This window comes from Nuphar pumila, chromosome 17 (genome assembly GCF_984573655.1).
Source record: "Nuphar pumila chromosome 17, dmNupPumi1.hap1.1, whole genome shotgun sequence".
Lineage (NCBI taxonomy): Eukaryota > Viridiplantae > Streptophyta > Magnoliopsida > Nymphaeales > Nymphaeaceae > Nuphar > Nuphar pumila.
The window spans coordinates 55,028,076-55,052,267 of NC_143265.1; the positions used below are offsets into that span (position 1 = coordinate 55,028,076).

General features: G+C 36.8%; 1 protein-coding gene across 3 annotated transcripts in view; it reads left to right on the plus strand.

Annotated features, from left to right (window-relative positions):
• LOC149811980 (L10-interacting MYB domain-containing protein-like) overlaps positions 1–24,192 on the plus strand; it is a 95,869-nt gene that overhangs the window by 21,807 nt on the left and 49,870 nt on the right. For all 3 annotated transcript variants that reach the window (XM_089993464.1, XM_089993466.1, XM_089993465.1), the window contains 2 exons: positions 2,718–3,057; positions 3,133–3,376. In XM_089993464.1, coding sequence (XP_089849590.1) covers positions 2,718–3,057; positions 3,133–3,376 — 584 coding nt within the window. The remainder of the gene's footprint in view (positions 1–2,717; positions 3,058–3,132; positions 3,377–24,192) is intronic.

A 24,192-nucleotide genomic window follows, 5' to 3' on the forward strand; every position in this document is an offset into this window, starting at 1 on the left:
TGGGTCCTGGGTTTGAATGTTAGTTAGATTATTGGAAGCGGAGGTTAACATAGCTAGAAGGGCCGAAGACATGGATCCTAATTTTAGGATAGATCCTTAGTTGTGTTGCAATGGCTGGACAGATAGGGATGTTGCAACAGGTTTTGAATCAACAATAAATGTGGGAAATGGTGGTGCAATGGGTCAAGTCTATGTTGTGGTGGAAATGGCACTCAGTGTGTTAGGTTAAAGGGTAGCTCAGGAGTAGTGAGCCTAATGTGTAACTGGGGCTCAGACAAGGGTGGTTTGGCTGAAGACTAGGCACAATTATGTCTAACATTGCTTGAGGTAATGGGATCACACTGAACTAGGTGAGTCAAGGTTATCATTGTCTATTGGTGATGGTTCAGGGTGAATGCAGACTAACCATTTCCTGGTTTAGTCACTAGGTAAAAGCATGGAAAAAACAATGGGGAAGAAGGAAGTGCACTTTGTCATTCTTGAGTAAAACCCGTTCTCTTGCACAAGCTTGCTGAGGCTGGAGTCTTGGCGATCCTGGGAATTCTACGTCCTTGAGCAACCTCCACAGTGGTATGGCTTGAGTCGATCATTGGGCAGCAACAAATGAGTCTCATCGAGAGGCCTTGTGCAATCAACTACCTCCTTCACAGTGCACTCAATACACTCAAACAGTGCAACACACATGCATCGCTTACACAACAGACATACACAGTCAGAACACACATACACAATTGGTTTCACTTAAAAGGGGAAGCTAACCTTTAATTCCCATGGAGTCTCCAATTCAAATGATAATCAAGCAAGCTTCACAATGGTTAGAGGCGTTGTATAGACTCCCTAGTTGCGTTTCTTAGACTCTTCATTAATCCTAACCCAAGTCCGCATACCACCACCTTTATCAAGAGTCAAAGTAAGTTGAGGTTCAGTTGCAGAACCATCAACATAATCCCATAAACCTTTTCCAATAAGAATTCTTTTAATGGTGATAACCCATAAATTGTAGTTCTTTCCAGAAAATTTGATTGGAACCACTGTCACTACTTCTTTGTCGAACCAAAAAATGTAAAGCAAGAGAGTAGAGAAAAGAAGAGGAATAAATACTTGAAACAATTCTCAACTCCTTTTGAAGCACCAATGCCTCTATGCATTAAAGAGATGATCAATCCTTCAAAAGTTGGTCGGCATGCTTCCCAAGGCAAGGCCTGATCTTTGCACCACTTCAAATATATTTGAAGAAGAGTTGAATATCACCAAAGAGACGATTAGGCTCTGATACCATGTCACGAACTGATGTTATGCTTTAGAGAGCCACTTATGGGCTAGAATACACTTTGAGAAAAAGACCTCTTATGGGTCAACACAAAGAACATACAAGAACAAGCCACTTAAGGGGCTTAGAACACATGAAAAATATGGATCTTTATTAGGGAACAACCCTTGAAGAATACATAAAATGAGAGAGGGGGCAGACCCCTTTATATACATGAGGAGGCTCATAGAGCCGTTGTGACCTACCCAATGGCTAGAATTCTAGCCGTTGGGTAGGGTCCAATGACTCCCTACCTAATTCCCAAAATACCACCTTGGCTGGGAATAATTACAAGAAAAAGAAATAAGAAAAATAAAAAAGAAAGAAATAAAAATATACTTATTTTGGATGTACATGTGAAAAGACAAAAATACCCGTGAACTATAAATGTACAAAAATACATATGTAAACATATACATACATATATGTTTACATTAACAGTGTGATGGTGAACTTTTAAATAATTGTAGAAATTAACATAACATCTATGCCAGAGTGGCATGGACACAAAGTTCGACATGTTGATCACATGGTCCAAAATGTGTTTGACTTTGTGTCCTTGGTTCATTCAAATTAACCTTGTTGTGGAGAGAGAGAGAGAGAGAGAGAGAGAGAGAGAGAGAGAGAGAGAGAGAGAGAGAGAGAGAGAGAGAGAGATGACATGTTCACCATCATTAGAGATTAGCGAGCCACTTTCATCTCAATAAATATTACAGAAATGCCCTGTAGGTGGGCTATATAAATTATTTTATATTGTTAATATAAAAATATTTTCATAAATACTTCATACAAAGAACAATTTTTTAAAAAAACAGTAGAAAATATTTTATATTAATATAAAACAGTTTATTTTAATTATATATATGTTACAGAAATGAGAGAGAGAGGATGACATGGTCACCATCATTAGAGATAAGCGGGCCACTCTCATCTCAATAAATATTTACAGAAATGCTCTTGTAGGTGAGCTATATAAAATATTGTATATTGTTAATATAAAAATATTTTCGTAAATACTTCATACAAAGAGAAGTTTTTTTAAAAAACATTAAAAGATATTTTATATTAATATAAAACAGTTTATTTTAATTATATATATGTTAGAGAAATGCCCTTGTAGGTGAGCTATTATTGTATATTATTAAATGCAAATATATTCATAAGTACTTAATACAGAGAACAAAAACACTTTTTAAAATTTCTATAATTCATTACTATCTTGAATATTATTACACTACATTGATCTCACCTTGTTGGGTGATAAGGAAGACGTACCACTTGTAGATCATGTGTTGCCAATAGTTGATCATCCTTTGGTTGGGTACCTCTTATTGTGATTAAGGTTTCTTGTAGGTATTGCAATGAATTACATATGCTTTCTTACAGATATACATGCATGAATCTGCAGGAAAGTAATGGAGCTCACAGCTATTGGTCGTAACAGAAAGAACATAAGTTGGACACCACTTATGGACCACTATTTTATTAACCTCATGGTAAAAGAGGTCGGTAGAGGCACAAAGATAGAAAATTCATTTGCTAAACATGGTTGGAGCCACATGGAGAGGTTGTTTCAACAGAAATTTGGAGTTCTCTACAACAAGGACTGCATGAAAAATCGTCTGAAGACTTTAAAGAAGCAATACAGTATTATAAAATCCTTATGTGAGCAAAGTGGGATTGTTTGGAGTCACGAGTCTCAAATGGTAGTGGTTAATGATGAGGTTGTGTGGGAAGCTTATATAAAGGTGTGTCACTTACCTTACAAATTGCATGTGATATAGTAGAGTATAATTGCCAGTAGTTGACACTAAGCATTGCAGGATCATCCTGAATCACAGAAGTATAGGGATAGGTGTGTACCATATTATGAAGATTTGTGTGTTATATTCTCATGTACCCCTGCTGATGGAGAAGCCAATAATGTGGGAGCTAATGCTGGCACGAAGGGCATTGTCTTAGAGGAGGAGGCCGTGGAAGCTACCACAGATCTGCAGTCTTCACCTGTATCTGATGCTCATGAATATCTACTTGATGATGCACAAGGTTCACCCTCATCAAAATCAGGTGCAAACACAGATTTACATGCGCCGATTTGCATCAGTTTAGACATGGATCAATTATAGTGAAAGTTTCTAAATAAGATCTGTGATATTGTTGAAGCTTATTATCTTGAAGTTATCATTACTGATCCTTTTCTGTCCTCACATCTTTAGATTTTTTATTAATTTGTTACTGGAAAATTATGTTTGAAGGTTTTCAGCTTAGCCAGTGGATTTTTAAGGGAAAACCATTTGAAGGAAAATTGTACAATTGCTGTGAAGTTCACATCGGCTGGGCAGGCTCTCTTGACATTTACCTCCTATTAACACAATCTCAAGATTTTATCCTTCAACACAAACACATGCATGCACACACACAAACACCACATGTGCTGTGAGCTATGTCACATGGGTGTGGGGGCGGCAAAAAAAAAAAAAAAAAAAAAAAAAAAAAAAAAAAATATATATATATATATATATATATATATATATATATATATATATATATATATATATATATATATATATATATATATATATATATATATATATATATATATAAATAAAGGGGGGGGGGGGGTCCGGGGGTTCCCCCCGTTGCGCGGTCAGCGGGCGGGGGGTTATAGGGGGGCAGCCCCCCCCCCCCCCCCCCCCCCCCCCCCCCAAGATTTTTTTTTTTTAAAATTCCGTAGCCCATTTCATAGGGCAAAATTTTAAAAAAATAAATAAATCCAAAAATGGACCAAAATGACCCTGGGTGTGTTGACCGCACCCAGGGTCGGGTTGACTGCACCGGGTGCCGCACCCGCGTCTCGTCGACGCGGGTGCGGTACCTGTCTGGCCGAATCCCTGTGACATAGGCTGTGAGCTTTCCCGGCCTAATGCATCTTGGGCTGGGCATAAGTGTCCATGCCACATGTTTTAGCATATTTGCTGAATTTGCCAACTGGTATTTTTTCCTAAATGCCCAACTTAGCTCAACATGTCCAGTCATGAGGATAGTGAATCCTAACTGGCTTAGGTTAGGTCTAAGTTGGGCTTGTCTCAGGTTTAGATCTGCCAGGTTTGAACTATTATGCAATGTGCCTACAACATAGCCCAGTCTTCTTCAGCTTGGTTAGCAAAAGTGACGTTTGGGCTTCACATGGAACTAGCTAGGGCCATCCATTGTAGGCAATGGATGGATTCAACCATAACCACTAATGTGTTATTTTTAGTGGGTCAAATCTGATTAATTTGGGACTCAACTTGCAGAGGAAGTTAAAAGAATTTTATAATATATTAAGGTGACTATTTCAAATGCATTGGTTTCGAAAGCGGTTAGGAATGTCTTCACATTCTTAGCTTGTTGTCATAGCTTACTTAGAGATGTACATTGGGTAGGGGACCAAATACAAGGAGACCTGTGACAAGCTGTGGAGTATATCTGAACTCACTTCTTGTCTCTTGGTCCATCTAGAAACAAAGAACTGCAGTGCGTTAGAGTAAGGCAGCAGAATACAGGGCAATGTCAGCTGTAACAGTAGAGGTTTGTTGGGTGTGTCATCTTCTTACAGCATTACATCAGAAAGTAGGGGAGTCAATTCTATAGTCCAGTGATATGATCCATCAGATTACAACAACAACAACAACTACGCCTTCATCCCAAAACAATTGGGGTCAGCGATATGAACCAAAAAAGAAATTCATTTTGGGTCTTCCACATGAATCCTTTTCCTCCAATCATTTCTATCCAATGCCATGTCCTCGGTGAGGTTCAAAGCATTCATATCCTTTCCTATCATCTGCATCCAAGTTTTCCTAGGCCTACCCCGACCTCTTTTAACTAATATATTTTCCCATTTCTCCAACCTTCTAACTGGAGCATCATTAGGCCTTCGCCGAATATGTCCAAACCACCGTAAACGATTCTCTCGCATCTTATTTTCAATGGGTGCAACACCTACCTTCTTACGTATCTCCTCGTTCCGAATCTTATCTTTTATTGTATTTCCACACATCCATCTAAGCATCCGCATCTCAGCTACACTCATTTTTTGAATATGATGTCTCTTGGCAGCCCAACATTCCGTACCATATAGTAAAGTGGGTCTAATAGTCGTCCTATAAAACTTTCCCTTCAACCGCAATGGCATTCTACGATCGCACAACACTCCAGTTGCACTTTTCCATTTCATCCACCTAACCTTTATCCTATGATTTACATCTCCATCAATTTATCCATACTTTTGAATGATGGATCCCAAATATTTGAAATAATCATTCACCGGTATTTCTTGCTCACCAAGCTTCACTAGACTCCCATCACTACTTCGTTGCTTACTAAACCGACATTTCATATATTCAGTCTTACTTTTACTCAACTTAAAACCTCTAGCTTTCAATGTCTGTCTCTATAATTCTAACTTAGCATTAACCCCAGCTCTAGACTCATCAATCAAAACAATATCATCAGCAAACAACATACACCACGATACATTTTCTTGAATTGGTCTCGTAAGCTCATCCATCACTATCGCAAATAGGAAAGGACTTAAAGCAGATCCTTGATGTAACCCAACCGTTATCGGAAAATTGGTTGTCACCCCTCCACAAGTGCGGACATTGGTTACTACTCCTTCATACATATCTTTAATTATATTAATGTACTTGAGAGAAACACCTTTCTTCATCATTGTCCACCAGAGAACGTCCCTAGGTACTCTATCGTATGCCTTCTCTAAATCAATAAAAACCATATGCAAATCTTTGTTCCTCTCTCTATATCTTTCAATAAGTTGTCTAAGAAGATGTATAGCTTCCATAGTTGATCTTCCAAGCATAAAACCAAATTGATTATCCGATATCATGACAACCTTTCTCAACCTAGACTCAATCACCCTCTCCCAAAGTTTCATAGTATGACTCATGAGTTTTATACCACGATAGTTTGTGCAATCTTGTATATCACCCTTATTCTTATATAAAGGCACCAAAGTACTCTTCCTCCACTCATTAGGCATTTTATTTGTTCGCCAAATCAAGTTAAAAAGATTTGTCAACCATTCTAAACCTTTATCTCCCAAGCATTTCCAAGCCTCGATAGGTATACCATCTGGGCCAACTGCCCTACTTGATTTCATTTTCTTCAAAGCCTCTGCAATTTCTTTCTTTTGAATCTTGCACATGAAGTCACGATTTATCTCATGAAAAGGAATGGAGAAGTCTCCAAGATCTTGAGCATGACTATCATTAAATAGCTTATCAAAATAATCTTTCCATCTCTCCTTAATCTCCTCATCTTTGACTAAAACCCTTTGCGTTTCATCTTTGATACATCTAACCATACCCAAATCCCTCGATTTCCTATCTCTCATCTTTGCAAGCCTATAAATATCCTTCTCGCATTCTTTGGTATCCAACTTGTCATAAACCTCCTTATGTACCTTATCCCTCGCGTTTCGAACTACTTTTTTAGCTTCCTTCTTTGCTATCATATACTTCTCCAAATTCTCATTATCACGACTCTTACTTAGATTTCTATAACACTCTCTTTTAACCTTAATAGCTAATTTGACATCATCATACCACCATGATGTATCCTTACCTATTGGTGCACCACCTTTAGACTCACCCAATACCTTCTTAGCCACTTTTCTCATGCCACCCGCTATCTTATTCCACATTGATTCTGAATCCTCCTCGAGACACCAATTAGCTTCCTTAACTACCTGCTCTACAAATATTCCTTGTTTAGCTCCTTTCAGTGCCCACCACTTAATTCTAGGATCTATCCTATGTCTATCCCTTTTGCGGGATTGTCTAATTCTAAGATCTAAAATTAAGACTCTATGTTGTGTAGCTACACTTTCTCCTGGTATAACCTTACAATCGATGCAACAACCCCTATCTCTCTTTCTAAAAAATCTATCTGACTCGTATTAACCCCACTTTTAAATGTTACTAGGTGAGACTCCCTCTTCCTAAATGATCCATAAGATTATGGCCTTAAATAAAGGGGGGCTATTGATTATCATTACTGATTAAATAAAAAAATTAGCTATTGAATTTTCAGGAACAAATCGAGTTCTAAAAGAAAAAGGAGCTGAATGAGGATAACGAAGAAAGTGAATTGCTGGTGGATGCCATTAATGTTGTAGAAAAAGAACGTATGATGGCAGCTATAGACTTCAATTTTCCTGGAATTAAAATAAGAAAAATTGCAAGAAAAAGGCTGAAGAAAAAGAAAGGCTGGTGTGGACAGCTTACAGAGATGGAAGATCAGCATCACAATCTAGTGATTGGCCTATGCCTGCTGGCATCAATAGTACAACTACTGACATTGATGTTTTTTCCCCTTTAACAGATATGCTATGGATTTATAGATTTGGCATGCACTAAGATAGAGAGAGAAAAAACAGGTCACAAGAAAGAGAAATATATAGGTTTTGGAAATCAGGAAAACAAGAGGAAAAAGAAAATCGAAAGGAGATTAGTAGTGATTACCTGAATGGAGGATAGTGTAGCTTTGGATTGTCACCTTACCTTGTTGAATAATCACTTCGTTACCATGTTAATAATGAGAGAGAGAGAGAGAGAGAGAGAGAGAGAGAGAGAGAGAGAGAGAGAGAGAGAGAGAGAGTCCTTTTATTATTTATATCTCAAATGTATAATTATTAATATGCTCTTATACCAGTCATACCAGTACACATTCATAAATACAATCCAAAATGTTACAAAGGGAGGAAATGCAAGATGTCTTAGGGTTTAGCATTTCACAACGATATTTTCCTTCAAGAATGTATAAAAGCATCCTATCATCAAATAAGTTGGAATAAGAAGTGTCTCAGACCAGTAACCTATTGGAACAACATTCATTTCAAACAATAATGCACAGGTCACCCTCTAATAGATGTCTAATTTTTTCTCTTAACATCTGTTGAGGGTTGTTAGAATAGTAAGATTGAGCTCCAATTTTATCTTCACAAATGCTAAGATTGATGTAATATATATCACTATTTTGTGTGCTGCCCCCCTCTTTCTATGTATATGTACATTTCATTCTTTATAGAGTTATTCTTGTATTTTGTCATAGTTAGGAGTAAAGTCAGCTGTTTTTGTCTTCTATTGAGCTAGAGGGAAAGTCTCCCCTATATTGTTGTATCTGTCTCATTTTTGAAGTAATGAAGTTTCCTTTTGTGCTTCTTCTCTACTTCTCTCTTCTAGAGTTCATCTTCTTGTTTTGATATGGTATCAAAGCCATGTCAGATTGAAAGAGAGGGCTGAGATTGTGACCATAATGGAAAGGAGACTCCATTCATTGGTAATCTGGGTATTGCATTGGGATTTGTGACATGGAGAAGGTTCTGATATCATCTTGCTAGAACGAAGTTTCAGATTTGCTTTTTCTGAGGTAAGGGCTTGATAGAACTCAATTTTAGGAGTCCAAATAAAAAATCACGCCAATCAAAGCAATATTAAATTTTCTATGAATTTTCAAGATTTTGGGTGAAATAGTGACCAGATTCGAGAAATCTGCTCACACAAAGCCAATCAGTGGTTGTTGTTGTCTTTGTATAGATCAAAATTACCAGAAGCTTCTTAGGTATGTGGGAAACATGCTTCCCGAAAACTCGCTTCAGAAGCGCAATACTCGCTTCCAAAACTTCATGGGAATCTCGATTCTCCTACGCTTCTTCTATGCTTCCCACACGCATGGTCTTTGCTTCCTATATGCTTTTCTCACGTTTCTTTTCATGTTTTTAATGCATTTTCTCTCACGCTTCCACTCACTTCCCATGTACTTTCTCTAAATTGGTAACCATCATTGTTAGATTTAAAAAAAATTAAACTCTTTTACTGAAAAATCATGAAATATAAGAATAATCAATTTTTTTTAGTTTTGATTTGCTTCTTGTTCGATTCCTATTCAGTTACCATATTGCTTTATTTTTTATTTCTATTTCGCTTTCAATTTGATACTTCACTTCTCGCTTCCTATAAATTTTAAAATGTTTCGCTTTTCGCTTCCGCTTCCCGTATTGTTTCCTGCTTCCGCTTTCCAGTTTGGCAACCTTGGTATAGATGCATTTGAGTCGTTTTGGTGTCAACTATCTATTTAAAGTATTTATTGCATGAATCTTGGCATTTGTTTAGTTTTATTGAGGATTTGCTTATTTGAGGCGGTAGCCCTATTTTTGGATTATTGGTTCAATCGGTTGATTGTGGGTGCATTAATATGCTGGCTTTTGGTAGTTTTTTGTTATGAGAAGTGATTTGTGGCTGGTTTTGCATGTGCTTGCATCGTTTGAGGTATTCTTGGTGTGTTGAATGAAGCATCTTGTTATCAGCATCATCATAGTTGTGGTTTTTGTTTAAGTTTTTGTTTGATTAAGTTTTCCTGTATGTTTTGTGTGCTATAGTAGTTATATATACCACATATATTTGATCTTGCTTGGTTGTGCATATTGGTTCTGTGCAGGGTTGTTGAGAAATTTGTAGTTTGGCGATTGGTGTGAGATGGAGAAAAAAGAGACTATTCAAGTCATGCCGGCCAAGTTTGATGGCACTAACTATGTCTGTTGGGCGAACTCTATGAGAATGGTGCTATTGAGCTTTTGATTATAGAGGATATTTGGATGGCACTAAAGTGAAGCCAAAAAAATGGTGATTAGAATGAGAGAAGGAAAACACTAAGGTTAAATCATAGCTTCTAGGATTAGTGGAGCAAAATATTGATGCAAATATTTTGAAGTATGAAGCTGTTAAGGATTCTTGGAGTTATTTGACACAAGTCTTTGAACTGTCAAATTGGGTTAAAAAATATCACCTTGGTGAGGCTTTAAGGGTGACAGTTGGAAGGTTTTTTGCATCTAGAAGAGTTAGTTCTGAAGAATCCATAAGTGCTATGATCCTTAGTCATTGCTTCTATTGTAAGAAGCTTGGTCACATGAAGAAGTCTGTAATGAAGTGCCAAATGAAAGAGGCGAAGTCTCCAAGCGATTGCATGGAAGCACGCACATACACAAGAGGCCACAAATGGGCAAAATAAACCACAAAAGTGGTCAAGCACACAAAGAGGTAAAAAAATATATTTCACTCATAGAATGCTTCACAAGAAGCTTAAGAAATACATGGGGCCATGCCCCTTATTTATACACAACAAGGGACCCAAGGAGGGGCTCCCATAGAGTCGTTGGAGCCCCTCCAACGGTCATATTTATGACCGTTCGAGGGGTCCAACGACTCTATGTGGACCCCTCTTAAATAAATAAAAAAAAGAAAAGCTAAAAAGTAAACGGAAAAAGAATAAAAGAAAAAGAAAGAAAAGAAAACATATCAATGATATGCGTGTACAGGTGAAATGACAAAATTACCCCTATCGGGTATTACAAAATAAATATATATATTTATATATGTAGATAGACACATAGACATATATATGTGTATGTGTCATAATCTATATATATATATATATATATATATATATATATATATATAAATATACATCATATTTTAACACCCCCCTCAAACACACGGTGAAATCACCGAGAGTTTGCTAAGGAGGAAGTAGAAGCGAGGCGATGGCAAAGCTTTGGTGAAGAAGTCCGCCAACTGATATTCGGTAGGAACATATAGGAGTTGAATGGTGCACCGTATGAACTCATCACGAACATAATGACAGTCCATCTCAATATGCTTCGTTCGTTCATGAAAAAAGTGTTATTGCTAGAAATATAAATAGTGCTCTTGTTGTCACAACACAACTTTGAAGGAGTTGAGAATGAGACACCCATATCTTTAAGTAAGCTTCTTAACCACATAATCTCAGTTGTGGTAGTGGCCATCGCACGATATTCTGCTTCTGTAGATGAGAGAGAAACTTTATGCTGCTTCTTACACCTCCAGGAGATAAGTGACTCACCAAGAAACACACAATAACCTGTGGTAGAAATACGATCATCGGGGTTACCCCCCAATCGGAGTCAGTATACGCAAGTAAAGTAAGAGGTAAAGAAGTGGATAAGAATACTCCCTTATGAAATTTTTTAAGTATCTGAAAATCCTCATTACTGCTGTCATGTGAGTAGAAGTAGGAGCAGTCTGAAATTGGCTTGCACTATGAACTGCATGTGAAATGTCAGGCCTGGTGATAGATAAATATGTTAGAGATCCAATCAATTGACGATAAGGCGTGGGGTCTGCTAAAGGAGTGCCATCACTGGCTCTCATCTTGACATTGATCACTTCTGGAGTCTCCACCCTTTTGTCATCTGTCAGCCCAGACCTAGCAATAATGTCAGAGGCAAGCTTCATCTGAGACAGGACATACCCCTTCGGGGAGTATGCGACTTCAATTTCTAAGAAATACCTTAGAAAACCCAGATCAGACATATCAAAATTTTTCTTAAGAATATTTTTAATAAGGTCAATACCTTTCTTATCATTACCTGTGATAATCATGTCATCAACATATAACAACAAAATTGTTATGTATTCATTAGAAGATTTAACAAACAAAGCAGTATCTGTGTAACATGAGGAAAAACCATTATCAAGAACTACTTTGCTAAAAAGATCATACCAAGCTTTTGGTGTTTGTTTTAAACCATAGAGAGCTTTGTTTAATTTTAGAATATTGTCTTTCCCAATTTCAAGACCCGGCAGAGGGTCCATAAGAACTTCACACAGAGTTCCATTTAGGAACGCATTTTTAACATCAAGTTGATATATCGGCCATTGTTTGATGGATGCTAAAGCAATTAGGGTTCGTACACTAGTCATTCTGGCTACATGAGCAAAGGTTTCTTCATAATCAATCCCATATTCTTGGACGTAGCCTTTTGCAACCAAGCGAGCTTTGTATCTTTCAAGAGACCCATCACATTTGGTTTTGACTTTATATACCCATCTACACCCAATTGCCTTTTTCCCTAAAGGTTGAGGAATAATGCTCCAGGTTTGGGCTTTGTTAAGAGTCTCTAATTCGATTTTCATAGCTTCAATCCAATGTGGATGTTCTTTAGCTTCCTTGAATGAGGTAGGCTCATGATACAAATGTATTAACATGAGACAAGCCCTATAATTCGGAGAAAAAGATTCATAAGACACAAATTTTTGTGGTGGCCTACTAGTACGAGAAGATCTCCTAGGTGGATTGTTGTCAATAGATTCTTCTAAAGAGAAGTCTTGAGAGTATCTGTCAATAGCAGGTTGATGCTCATTTCCTAACCACCGAGTATATACATTTATATCATTAAGGTTTTCATTTTGGGAAACATTATCATGTTGTGGTATATCATTATAATGTAAAATGCATCACAAGTAGTATCACAAATAATTGCCTCAGGGGACTCAATTCTAGGAGCTAAGGTCGAATAGAAAAGAATAATCGATGTCTTCCCTAGATATGTGGATATCGAAACCATTTTGTTCTTCAATGAAGTTTACATTTCTCGACACATACAGTTTATTGTTTTGAATATAATAGCATCTATAGCCTTTTTGATTCTCACCATAGCCAATGAACACACATTCAAGAGCTTTAGGTGACAACTTATCTTGTCCTTGACTAAGTACAAACCATTTGCATCCAAAGATTCTTAGTCTATTAAAATCTGGAGTAATTTTAAATAAATTTTCAAAGGGTGAAACATTTTTTAAAGAACAAATTTACAAGATATGTTGCAGTAAGAAGAGCTTCGGCCCAAAAGCTTTTAGGAACATTTTTAGACACAAGAAGAGTTCTTGTAGTTTCGATTAAATGTCTATGTTTCCTTTTCGCAAGACCATTTTATTGCGGAGTTTTAGGACAAGATCGTTGGTGCAAAATTCCATTTGTTTTAAAATAATTTTGAAAATCTTTAGACATGTACTCACCTCCCGAGTCGGATCTAAAAATGACTATATTGTGTTGGAATTGGTTTTGAACAAGAGCGTAAAATTCTTTAAAATTAGTGAAGACATCGGATTTATTCTTGATAATGTAAACCCATGTGTATCTAGTAAAATCATCAATAAAAGAAACATAGTAAGAGTAGCCCCTTTGGACATAACGGGTGCCGGTCCCCATACATCGGAATGCACAAGTTCAAAAGGCCTTTTTGACATAAAATTAATATGTGAATATGGAAGAGAGTGAATTTTCCCAAGAATACAATCATTGCATGTAAATGTATTTGTATTACAAATTTTTTCAAAAAACGGAAGAAGGTACAACTTGGAAATACTAAGGTGTCCAAGTCTCTTATGCCAAGTCTCAATATCTTTGGATTGAACATGATTACAAAATGATTTGGATGGCAAAGACAAAAAATCTATATAGTAAAGGTCCCCTCTTCTATGGCCTTGCCCAATCCGCTTCCCTGACCGGAGATCCTGCACATAGCAATGGGTTGGTGAAAACGAGACATTACATTCAAAATCGGTAATTTGAGAGATGGAAAAAAGATTTAGATTAAGTTTTAGAATAATTCGGATTTTGTGAACAAAAATTTTTTTGTTTTGGTCATAAGTTTTCTCAAGGTTTCCAATGCCTTCAACATTCAAAGATGTTCCATCGGCGGTGAATACATATGATTTGAATATATTGAGACTTGGTTTTGACAAAAGTGATGCATTTGGAGTCATATGGAAAGAGGCACCCGAGTCAAGAATCCAAGAAGTCATACCTAGAAAGGAGGAGATGGCGGCACCAGAAGTGAAAGGTGAAGAGGATGATGTAGAGGCATTCATCTTTATAAATTGTTGAAGAGTTTCGGTTAGATGAGTGATGGACTCCTTTATGTCACCATCCTTCTTTGAATCTTCATTGATGATTGGAGGAGTTTCCCCCACGGAAGCCACCTTTTTTTTGAATTTAGGGCAATCGGGACGAATATGGCCCGGTTCATTGCAATTATGACAAATAATTTTTCTTCCTCCACCACCATTATTCTTCCAAAAATGTGGTGGTTTATATGATCTTACATTGTTGCCGGGTCTAAACACGACATGCACTTCATCAACATCTCTTTTCAAGGCCAAACGGGTTTCTTCTTGACATAAGTCGGCCAAAATATCGCTTAGAGGAGTAGAGGCCCTATGAAGAAGAGATCCTCTAAGTTGCTCAAATTCGGGACGAAGCCCATGAATAAATTGAAATAACCTCTCTTTTTCCATTTGCTCTTGTCTCATGGCAATAGCACTTCCTTCCCATTGCGGTTCGAGAAGGACAAGCTCATCCCATAAAGAGGATAGGGCACTATAGTAGTCCCTAATACTCATATCACCTTGCTTGGTAGCTCTTACCTTTTCTTGTAGAAAAAAATGCCTAGCAAGGTCTCTTTGGGTATACATGCCTTTCATAAAAAACCATGCTTCATTAGCCTTTTTGAATTTTGCAAAATTTGCACAAATCTTCAATTCGACATTATTCATGAACCATGCTAAGATTTTAGCATGCTCACTTTCCCAATCTTTCATTTTAGAAGAGTAATCAAGAATAGCCTTTTATTTTTCTTCTTCGTTCAAAGCTTTTTCCTCATCTCCTTCAAACTTAGTTAACTTCAATTGTGGTTCCGGAATGGTTCCACATACGTAACCCCAAAGCTCTTTACCTTTGAGATTATTTTCCATAGCGGCCGCCCACATGCGTAATTGGTCCCATCCAATTTGAATGAGAGATCGATTTTTGCATCTTTGTTGGCCATTTATAGAAAAAGAATTTTTAAGACAAGAGAGAGGAGAGGTATTACTTGTCAAGAGAGGATCCGATGAAGCCTTCTTAACCAAGGCTTTGATACCATGTAATGAAGTGCCAAATGAAAGAGGCGAAGTCTCCAAGCGATTGCATGGAAGCACGCACATACACAAGAGGCCACAAATGGGCAAAATAAACCACAAAAGTGGTCAAGCACACAAAGAGGTAAAAAAATATATTTCACTCATAGAATGCTTCACAAGAAGCTTAAGAAATACATGGGGCCATGCCCCTTATTTATACACAGCAAGGGACCCAAGGAGGGGCTCCCATAGAGTCGTTGGCGCCCCTCCAACAATCATATTTATGACCGTTGGAGGGGTCCAACGACTCTATGTGGACCCCTCTTAAATAAATAAAAAAAAGAAAAGCTAAAAAGTAAAAGGAAAAAGAATAAAAGAAAAAGAAAGAAAAGAAAGCATATCAATGATATGCGTGTACAAGTGAAATGACAGAATTACCCCTATCGGGTATTACAAAATAAATATATATATATATATATATATTTATATATGTAGATAGACACATAGACATATATATATCATATATATGTGTATGTGTCGTAATCTATATATATATATAAATATACATCATATTTTAACAGAAGTCATGCCTTATGTTAAGGAAAAAAAAGTGTGGGACCCTTATAATTCCTTGTGCTGAAGAGGCAGGAAAGTCGAAGGATACTTTTCCAATTGTGACTAGTGTACATTGTATGCCTTATGCAGGAAGCTTTTTAGATTCTTTGTCTTCTGTCAAGTCTAATACTTTGGAGAAGATTCAACAACTTCTTGCTCAGATTGATGGTTCCTCTTCTTTGTCTACTTTTGGTACTGCGCTTGTTGGTTATTTGAGTAGTTTCTCAGAATGGTTAATAAATTCAGGTGCATCATGTCATATGAGTCTATTCTAACCAATTGTCATCCTTGTAGTGGTTTATTCAGCACTGCAAATGGGTCCTCTATGGGAATTTCTAAAGTTGGATCTGTGATTCCCATCTCTTGTCCTGGGAGCAACCTGAATCTCCCAAGTTTTTCATGTCCCTTCTTTAGCTATAAATCTTATAGCCAAATTACTAAATATAATTGCAATGTAATCTTTTCTCCTGTGGATTGTGTTGTGCATGATCAACTTTCAAGGAAGATTGGGATTGACCATAAAAGCCGGGACATATATTACTTAGACTCATTAGATTTGAGTTCTCAAAAGAGGGTGGTGGCCCAGGAGCCGTAGTTTTGGATGAGTCTATGTTGTGGCATCAACAACTTAGTCATATGTCTAGTTCCAGACTTCGAATAATATTTATTCTAATAGTTTTGGTGGACCTAAAGGCTCTATAAGGAGTGTGAGAGTTGTAGGCTAGCAAAGGGTCATGCCTTGCCCTTTGGGTCTAGGGACATAGAGTCAGATAAAACTTCTGATCTTATTCATTTAGATGTTTGGGGTCCCTCACCAGTTTTATCTAATGGTGGTTCTGCCTATTTTTGTCATATTTATTGATCATTATACAAGAGTTACTTGAATTTACTTTATGAAGAATATAATTTAGCTGTCAAGAAGTTCTGTGCTATGATTGCGACATTTTTTTGCTAAGGTTAGAATTCTTCGGTTAGATTCAAGGGAAGAATATATTAGTTATGTATTCGAAAATTTCTTGCAAGTGAAAATAATTGTTCATAAAAAATCATGTCCATATATGCCTGAGCAAATTGGAGTTGCAGAGAGGAAGGCTCTCTTGTTTTCTGGTTGTGTGTCTAAGATTTTATTGGGCTCCTGATGTGTATGGCAATCTATTAGATTAATCACATTCCATATAGAGTTCTTAAAAGTGTCTCTCCCTATCAAAAGTTGTATGGTGTTGCACCCAATTACAAATTGTTGAGAACAATGTTGTTAAAAGCGCGCCTCGCCTTGAGGCGAGGCCCTCTATGCCTCAAGGCGCCAGCCTAAGGCGTGATAGTAATAATAATAATAAGAAGAATAAGAGTAAGAGTAAGAGTAAGAAGCATTTTATTTATTTATTTGTAATTTTAGATATTTTTATAGTTTTTTTTTAAGTTTTCAAAAAAAAAATTGAGGCTTATGCTTTACGCCTTGAGGCTTACGCCTCGCCTCTATTTTTTGGTGGAGCGCCTTGCTTTGCCTTAATGCTTTTTATGACATTGGTTGAGAATATTTGGTTGCAGTTGTTTTATTTTGTTACTTGAGCAATATAGAGATAAACTTTCTCCTCGGGTGGTGAAATGTTGCTTCTTGGGTTTTCCTAATGGGCATAAAGGTTGTACATGTTATGATTCATTTGGAAAGAAGATGTGGGTCTCTAGACATGTGGTCTTTCATGAGCATACAACATATTTTTCTCAGCCTAAAGGTGAGAAGAAGAGTGAGGTTGAGTTTTCATTTTTGATGCCTTTTCCAATAGAAAAAGGTGTTGAGAGGAATATTAACATTTAGCCTGGGTCTTAAACTCCTGATAATAGGTTTGGTCAAACCTATGATAGAAGACAAGAGGGTGTCTCGAGTATACCTTTCATAGATTAAATTGTGCAGGAAGACAAGATTTTAGAGGCCAATTCTGATTCCCTTTCGGCTAATTCTGACCACGTAATTCAAGATCCTACACCTTCCTCTCCTACTCATGTTCATCGTAGTTCTTGAATTTTTGTTCCTCATTTTGTTTCTTATAAATCTTTTTCTTCTAATCATCATGTATTCTTGGCTTTAATTCACTCCTATGTTGAGCCTAAGTCTTATGCGCTTTAGAGAGAATGCATGCTTGGGATCTTGTGAAACTCCCATTTGGAAAGAATGCAGTGGGATGTAAATAGGTTTACATGATTAAGACTAGGGAAGATGGATACATTGAAAGATACAAGGCAATGTTGGTAGCAAAAGGTTACATTTAGTAGTTTGGGATTGACTTTGCTGAAACATTTGCATCTGTTGCTCATATGACCACTATAAGGATTGTTGCAGTAAGACAATGAAATTTGTGGCAATTAGATGTAAAAAAATGCCTTCTTGAATGAGGATTTGGATGATAAGGTATATATGGAATTGCCACATAGGTACTTAAATTTGAGGGTAGAGTTTTTAGATTGAGAGCTTTATATGGATTCAAACATGCACCTCAGGCTTTGTTTTAGAAGTTTAGCTCAACTGTTAGATCTCTTGGTTTTGAGCAGAGCTATTATGATCCAACCTTGTTTGTTTCATCTACTTCTCGAAGGACGTGTATGTTGTTAAGTTGTATATATATATGTTTTGTATTTATTCACACACACACAGACACACATATATATATATAATAGGTAAATACCCATTAAGGGTATTTTGGTCATTTCAATCCTTATAATAGGCTGTGCCCATTAGGGCCATACTAGTACTTTTACTTTATTTTGTTCTTTTGTCCTTTTCTATTTTTATAAGAACTATTTAGTTGAAGACCAAATAATGTTGTTGGATTCTTTTTGGACTAGTCAATAGAGCTGTTGGAATAGTCCAACAACTTTATTTGTAACTACCGCTTGTGTATAAATAGGGGGAAACCCCTCTCTTGTTCTTCAATGCTTCTCTTAAGCATTCATGCTCAATAAAAAATATATTTTTTATGATCCTGTATTTCTCTTTTAAATTCTTTGTTGTCTGAAATGCACTTAATGCTTGTGTAGTGTCTTTGTGCTCTTGTATTGTCGCTTAGTTAGACTTGTGTTGTGCATGTGCACTTTGTGTTTATGATTTTGTAAGCCCTTACAGGCCCTTGTTTTATATTTCTGCATATTTCGTTACATGGTATCAAAAACAAAAAAATCTTTCTTGGCATTTTGTCTTTTGGGTCTTGGGATTCTTTGGTTCAAGTTTGTGCTTCGTGATCATTGTGTAGCTTGGATTAAAGGAAAATCTTGACTCAATATTTATCTTCAATCTTTAGTGTTACTTGAGTTATCTATCTCATGCAATATGGATGATAAAACACTCGTTTTTCTTATATTTAAAAAGTTATTGGTTATTTTTGTTAAAAACTAAAATCTTTAAATGTTTTTCAAAATTATTGTTGGATTTATTCTTATTAAATATTTATAAGGTTTATAAATTTTGTTTGATTTTATGAAATGATATATATATATATATATATATATATATATATATATATATATATATATGCTTTTATGAGATCTAGTTTGAACCTTAGATTTTTGAACTTGTTTTAAATGTATGCATATGATCTAGTATTCTAAAAAGCATGTGTTGTTAGCATTTAAATGTTTTATTCGAACACTTCATGGTTATAAATGTCAAATCATGTTCATATTTATTGTTATATTGAAATTTGTTTGTTTTTGAAAAATTGTCAAATACTTTAAAATATTTATTTTAAAATGGTTTGGTGTGTCATTCACTAGTATGTTTTATGAGATATTGCTTTGATGTATTATTATGTGAAACATATAATATTTTATGAAATATTAAAAAAAAATTATGTGGTCAAGATCTTAGTGATCATGGATACTTTGTTACTTTTGAGATTTGAATAAATTTTTTTTATATTGATATATGATCCTTGTGTATAAGGTATTGAGCATGAATTCTTTTTATGGGAGTTATTCACTTTTATGAATGTTTTTAAAATTATTAAAAATAGTTATGTTATTGTTGGTCCTTTTGTGGCCCTTGTGATCATCCCTTGTGGATAATTATGCCACGTATCATATGTTACTTTTGATATATATCTTGCATTAGAGTAATCTATTACTTGCATATATGCTTAAATGCGGTCTTATTACGTATCTTATGTGATTCTTCATAGTTTTTGTATAGGCTATGTGACTTTAAGTTATTAAGATTATTGCATATATATGAATTTTAATCTTTTTATTAGTATTCATGATTAGTTGTACTTGTGTATGCTTTTTGTAGAAGGTAGATGAGATGCGCAAATACCTAGAGAGAGAGAGAGAGAGAGAGAGAGAGAGAGAGAGAGAGAGAGAGAGAGAGAGAGACGGCTGCAAAAATAAGAGAACATGTTAACTGTTATTAGGGCTAATCTCTATGTTAAATAGAGAGAGGCCAAAAGGAGAAATTACAGATAAGTCCCTCATTAAATTAAAATATCAAATAACCTCTAATCTAAGAAAACTTAAACTTAAAACCTCTTAATCTCAACACTCCTCCTCAAGCTGGAGCATAGATATCAATCATGCTCAGCTTGTCACAACATTTTGAGAAATTTGGTCTAGCAAGAGGCTTTGTAAACATATCGGCAACTTGGTCCTCCGACTTTAGATATTTGGTAGAGATATAACTAGCTTGAACCATATCTCTTACATAGTGGCAATCAACCTCAATGTGCTTTGTTCTCTCATGAAAGACAAGATTGTTCGCTATATATGTGGCAGCCTTGTTATCACACATCATGGTCATAGGAGAGGAAACCTTCACCTGAAGGTCATGAAGAACAGTACGGACCCACATCAATTCAGTAGCTGTTTGGGCCATAGCCCTATATTTTGATTCTGCACTCGATCTAGAAACCACATTTTGCTTCTTCTCCATGAAATCAGGTTGTCTCCCAGAAACACACATAATCCTATGGTAGATTTTCTATCCACTATAGATCCTGCATAGTCAGCATCAGAATAGGCCACTATCTCCAGATTTTCACCTTTCTTGAACAATAACCCTTTTCCAGGAGAAGATTTTAAATACTTGAGAATCATTATAGCTGCATTCCAGTGTACCTCGGTTGGTTTGTCCATAAACTAGCTAACTTTGCTTACTGTTAAAGCAATATCCGGCCTGGTAACAGTTACATACAGTAGCTTCCCTACTAGTAAGCGATAGCTTTTGCTATCAACCGGTTTTGACCCTTCTTCAAACAATTGAACTTTATGGTCCATGGGAATATTTGCTGGTTTAGCTCCCAACATTCCTGTTTCCTTTAATAAGTCAAGAACATACTTCCGTTGAGACAAAACCATCCCTTCACGGTTCCTGGCAACTTTTATACCCATAAAATATCTAAGTGAACCAAGGTCTTTTGTAACAAAGTGTTTTTGAAGATGAGCCTTTGTGGCTTTAATATTTTTCACATCGTCTCCTATAAGAATGATGCCATCCACATATACCACCATAACAACTATGCCTGAGTTAGTTTTCTTGATAAATAGTGTATGAGCTGCAGCTGACCTGTTGAAGCCAAAGCGTGACATCACTTCAAACAACTTTTGAAACCATGCACGAGGACTTTGTTTCAAGTTATAAATCACCTTTTTCAATCTACACACCTTCTAACACTCCCCCTCAACCTCGAAACCTGGAGGTTGTTGCATGTAAACTGTCTCAGATAGATCCCCATATAGAAACACATTCTTCACATCTAATTGACATAAGCTCCAACCATGATGAACAACTACTGAGAGAACAAGACGAATGGTGCCCATCCGTGCAACAAGAGAAAAGGTTTCAAAGAAATCAATACCATATGTCTGAGTATATCCTTTTGCTACTAATCTTGCCTTGTACCGTTCAACAGATCCATCTGATTTGTACTTTATTGTATATACCCATTTGCATCCAACAATGTCAGCATCTACTGGGGAATCAACTAAATCCCATGTATGCTGAGACACTAAAGCATCCATTTCTTCTTGCATAGCCAGCTTCCAGCAGTTATCTAGCTCTGCCTGTTGATAGTTCAGAGGAATCGTTTCAGCAGATAAGGCTGAAATAAAATTTTTCATCTGATTTCCAATTCTAACATCGGAGACAAAATGAGATATGGGATATAAGGTACATTGTCGTGTCCCCTTGCGTATAGCAATAGGCCTGTTATCATCATCATGAAGATCACTATTGTCAGTAGTACTTACCTCAGGAGAAGAAGAGGATGGAGGCACGGGCAGAGGTGGAGCTCTACGTACATATACCAATGGAAGATTATTAAATCGTGAAGAGGATGAAGTTTGGTTCGGTACCAAGGGCAGAGATTCCAAAGGAAAAGGAGGTATAGGTAAGGGAAAAGGGTCAGCTGGACCAATATGCAGCGGGGAACTGATACTAGAGAAATATGGAGTGGATTCCAAGAAAGATACATCCGCACTGACATACTCTCGGCGAGAAATAGGATCATAACATCGATATCCCTTTTGATTTTTTGGATAACCTATAAATATGCATTTTGTAGCTTGAGCAGATAATTTATCACGGTCAGGACCAAGTTTGTGTACAAAACAAACACATCCAAATATTTTTGGTGAGAAAGAGAAGAGTGGGGCATTAGGTTTTAGGATATGTAATGGAATTTGATCACCCACAGAAGATGAAGGCATGCGGTTGATCAGATAACAAGCAGTGGTAATTACATCACTCCAATATAACGCAGGAACATTGGATTGAATCATAATGGTCCTGGCAACATCAAGCAGGTGCCGATGTTTTCGCTCAGCCACCCCATTTTGTTGAGATGAATAGGCACAGAAAGTTTGTGATTGAATGCCATGATCTTGGTAAAATTGTAACAGAAGTTTTGATTTAAACTCAAGAGCATTATCAGTGCGAACAATCTTGACAATAGATTCAAACTGAGTTTTTATTTTAAGAATTAAGGATTTGATAATACTTGGAACTTCATATCGTTCTTTTATTAAAAGCACCCATGACAACTTAGAGAAGTCATCAACAATAACAAGATAATATCGACACTGAGTCCTAGTAGGAATCTTACTAGGACCCCATACATCTGTATGAAGAAGTTCAAAGACTTTATGACTAGACTGACTCTGACTTGAAGGGAACGAACTTCGATGATGCTTGCCCAACTGACATGCTTCACACTGAAATGATGTAGTGGAAGGAATTTGAGGAAAGATAGACCAAAGCTTTGACAATGATGGATGACTAAGACGCCGATGCCACTGAACAGGACTGGATGAGTGTTCCACTGCAGCATGAACAATCCCCACTGGATGATGTAGGTAGTAGACTCCATTTTCTTCATAGCCTCCACCAATCTTCTTCCCCGTTAGCAAATCCTGAAAATGACAACCCATCGGATCAAATATCACTCTACAATTTAATGCTTTTGTAAGACAGCTAACAGAGAGTAAACTTTGAGGAAAATTGGGAGCATGAAGAACATTTTTCAACTGTAAGGAGGAGGATATAGAAATGTTTCCCTGTCCAACAACTGGTGAGGAACTCCCATCGACTAATGAGACTCCTCGATGAACAATAATATCCTTTAGATCTGAAAAACAAGCGAATTTCCACACGTGTCTGGATGCACCAGAGTTAATAATCCACTTACTGTCATTCAGATGAAGATGATTCCCTGTTGAGTAGGCAACACCAGCTACAGGAGGGGCAGAACTCAAGGGGCGAAGAGCTATCAACTCATCATATTCAGCTCGACTGAGGGTGATACTCTCACTTGCAGAGATATTATCATGTACATTTGTTGCCTCTAGTGTAGTAACATTTGCTTTAGGAGCATATGGCTTTGATGAAGAAGTGGTTGGCCGGCCATGCTTATCCCAACAACGATTTTCTAAATGTCCAGATTTTCCACAGAATGTACATTGAAGCTTTCCTCTGCCTCCCATACCTCGTCCACGACCTCGTCCTCTGATATTCTGAATATTTCCACGCCTATAACTAGATGAAATAACTAGAGCAGATGACTGAGTCACAGGCTGAGATTGTGGAAGAGAGATCGCAAGCCTACTCAGACGATTGTATGCATCAACAAGAGTAGGTACATCTGATCCAGTCAACGTTTGGACTTTTGCAACAGAGAATTCTGAAGATAGACCTGTAAAAAACCGTGCAACCATAGTCTGTTCTTGATGATCCTTTTGCTTCGAGCAACAAAGAGGCTTGTGAGCATTGAGTCTTTCAAACGCAGCTTTGACAGAGGCATAGTACTGGGCCAAGGTCTGATCTCCCTGCTGTAAATTATATATCTCCTGTTCGACTTGCAGGATACGACTCACATTAGTCTCTTGTGAGTACGTATCTCGAAGATTGTCCCACATCTGTTTGGCTGTATTATAGTAAATTAAACCATCTGCAATATGGGGTTCAACACTATTCATGATCCATGACATAACTATGTCATTATCTTC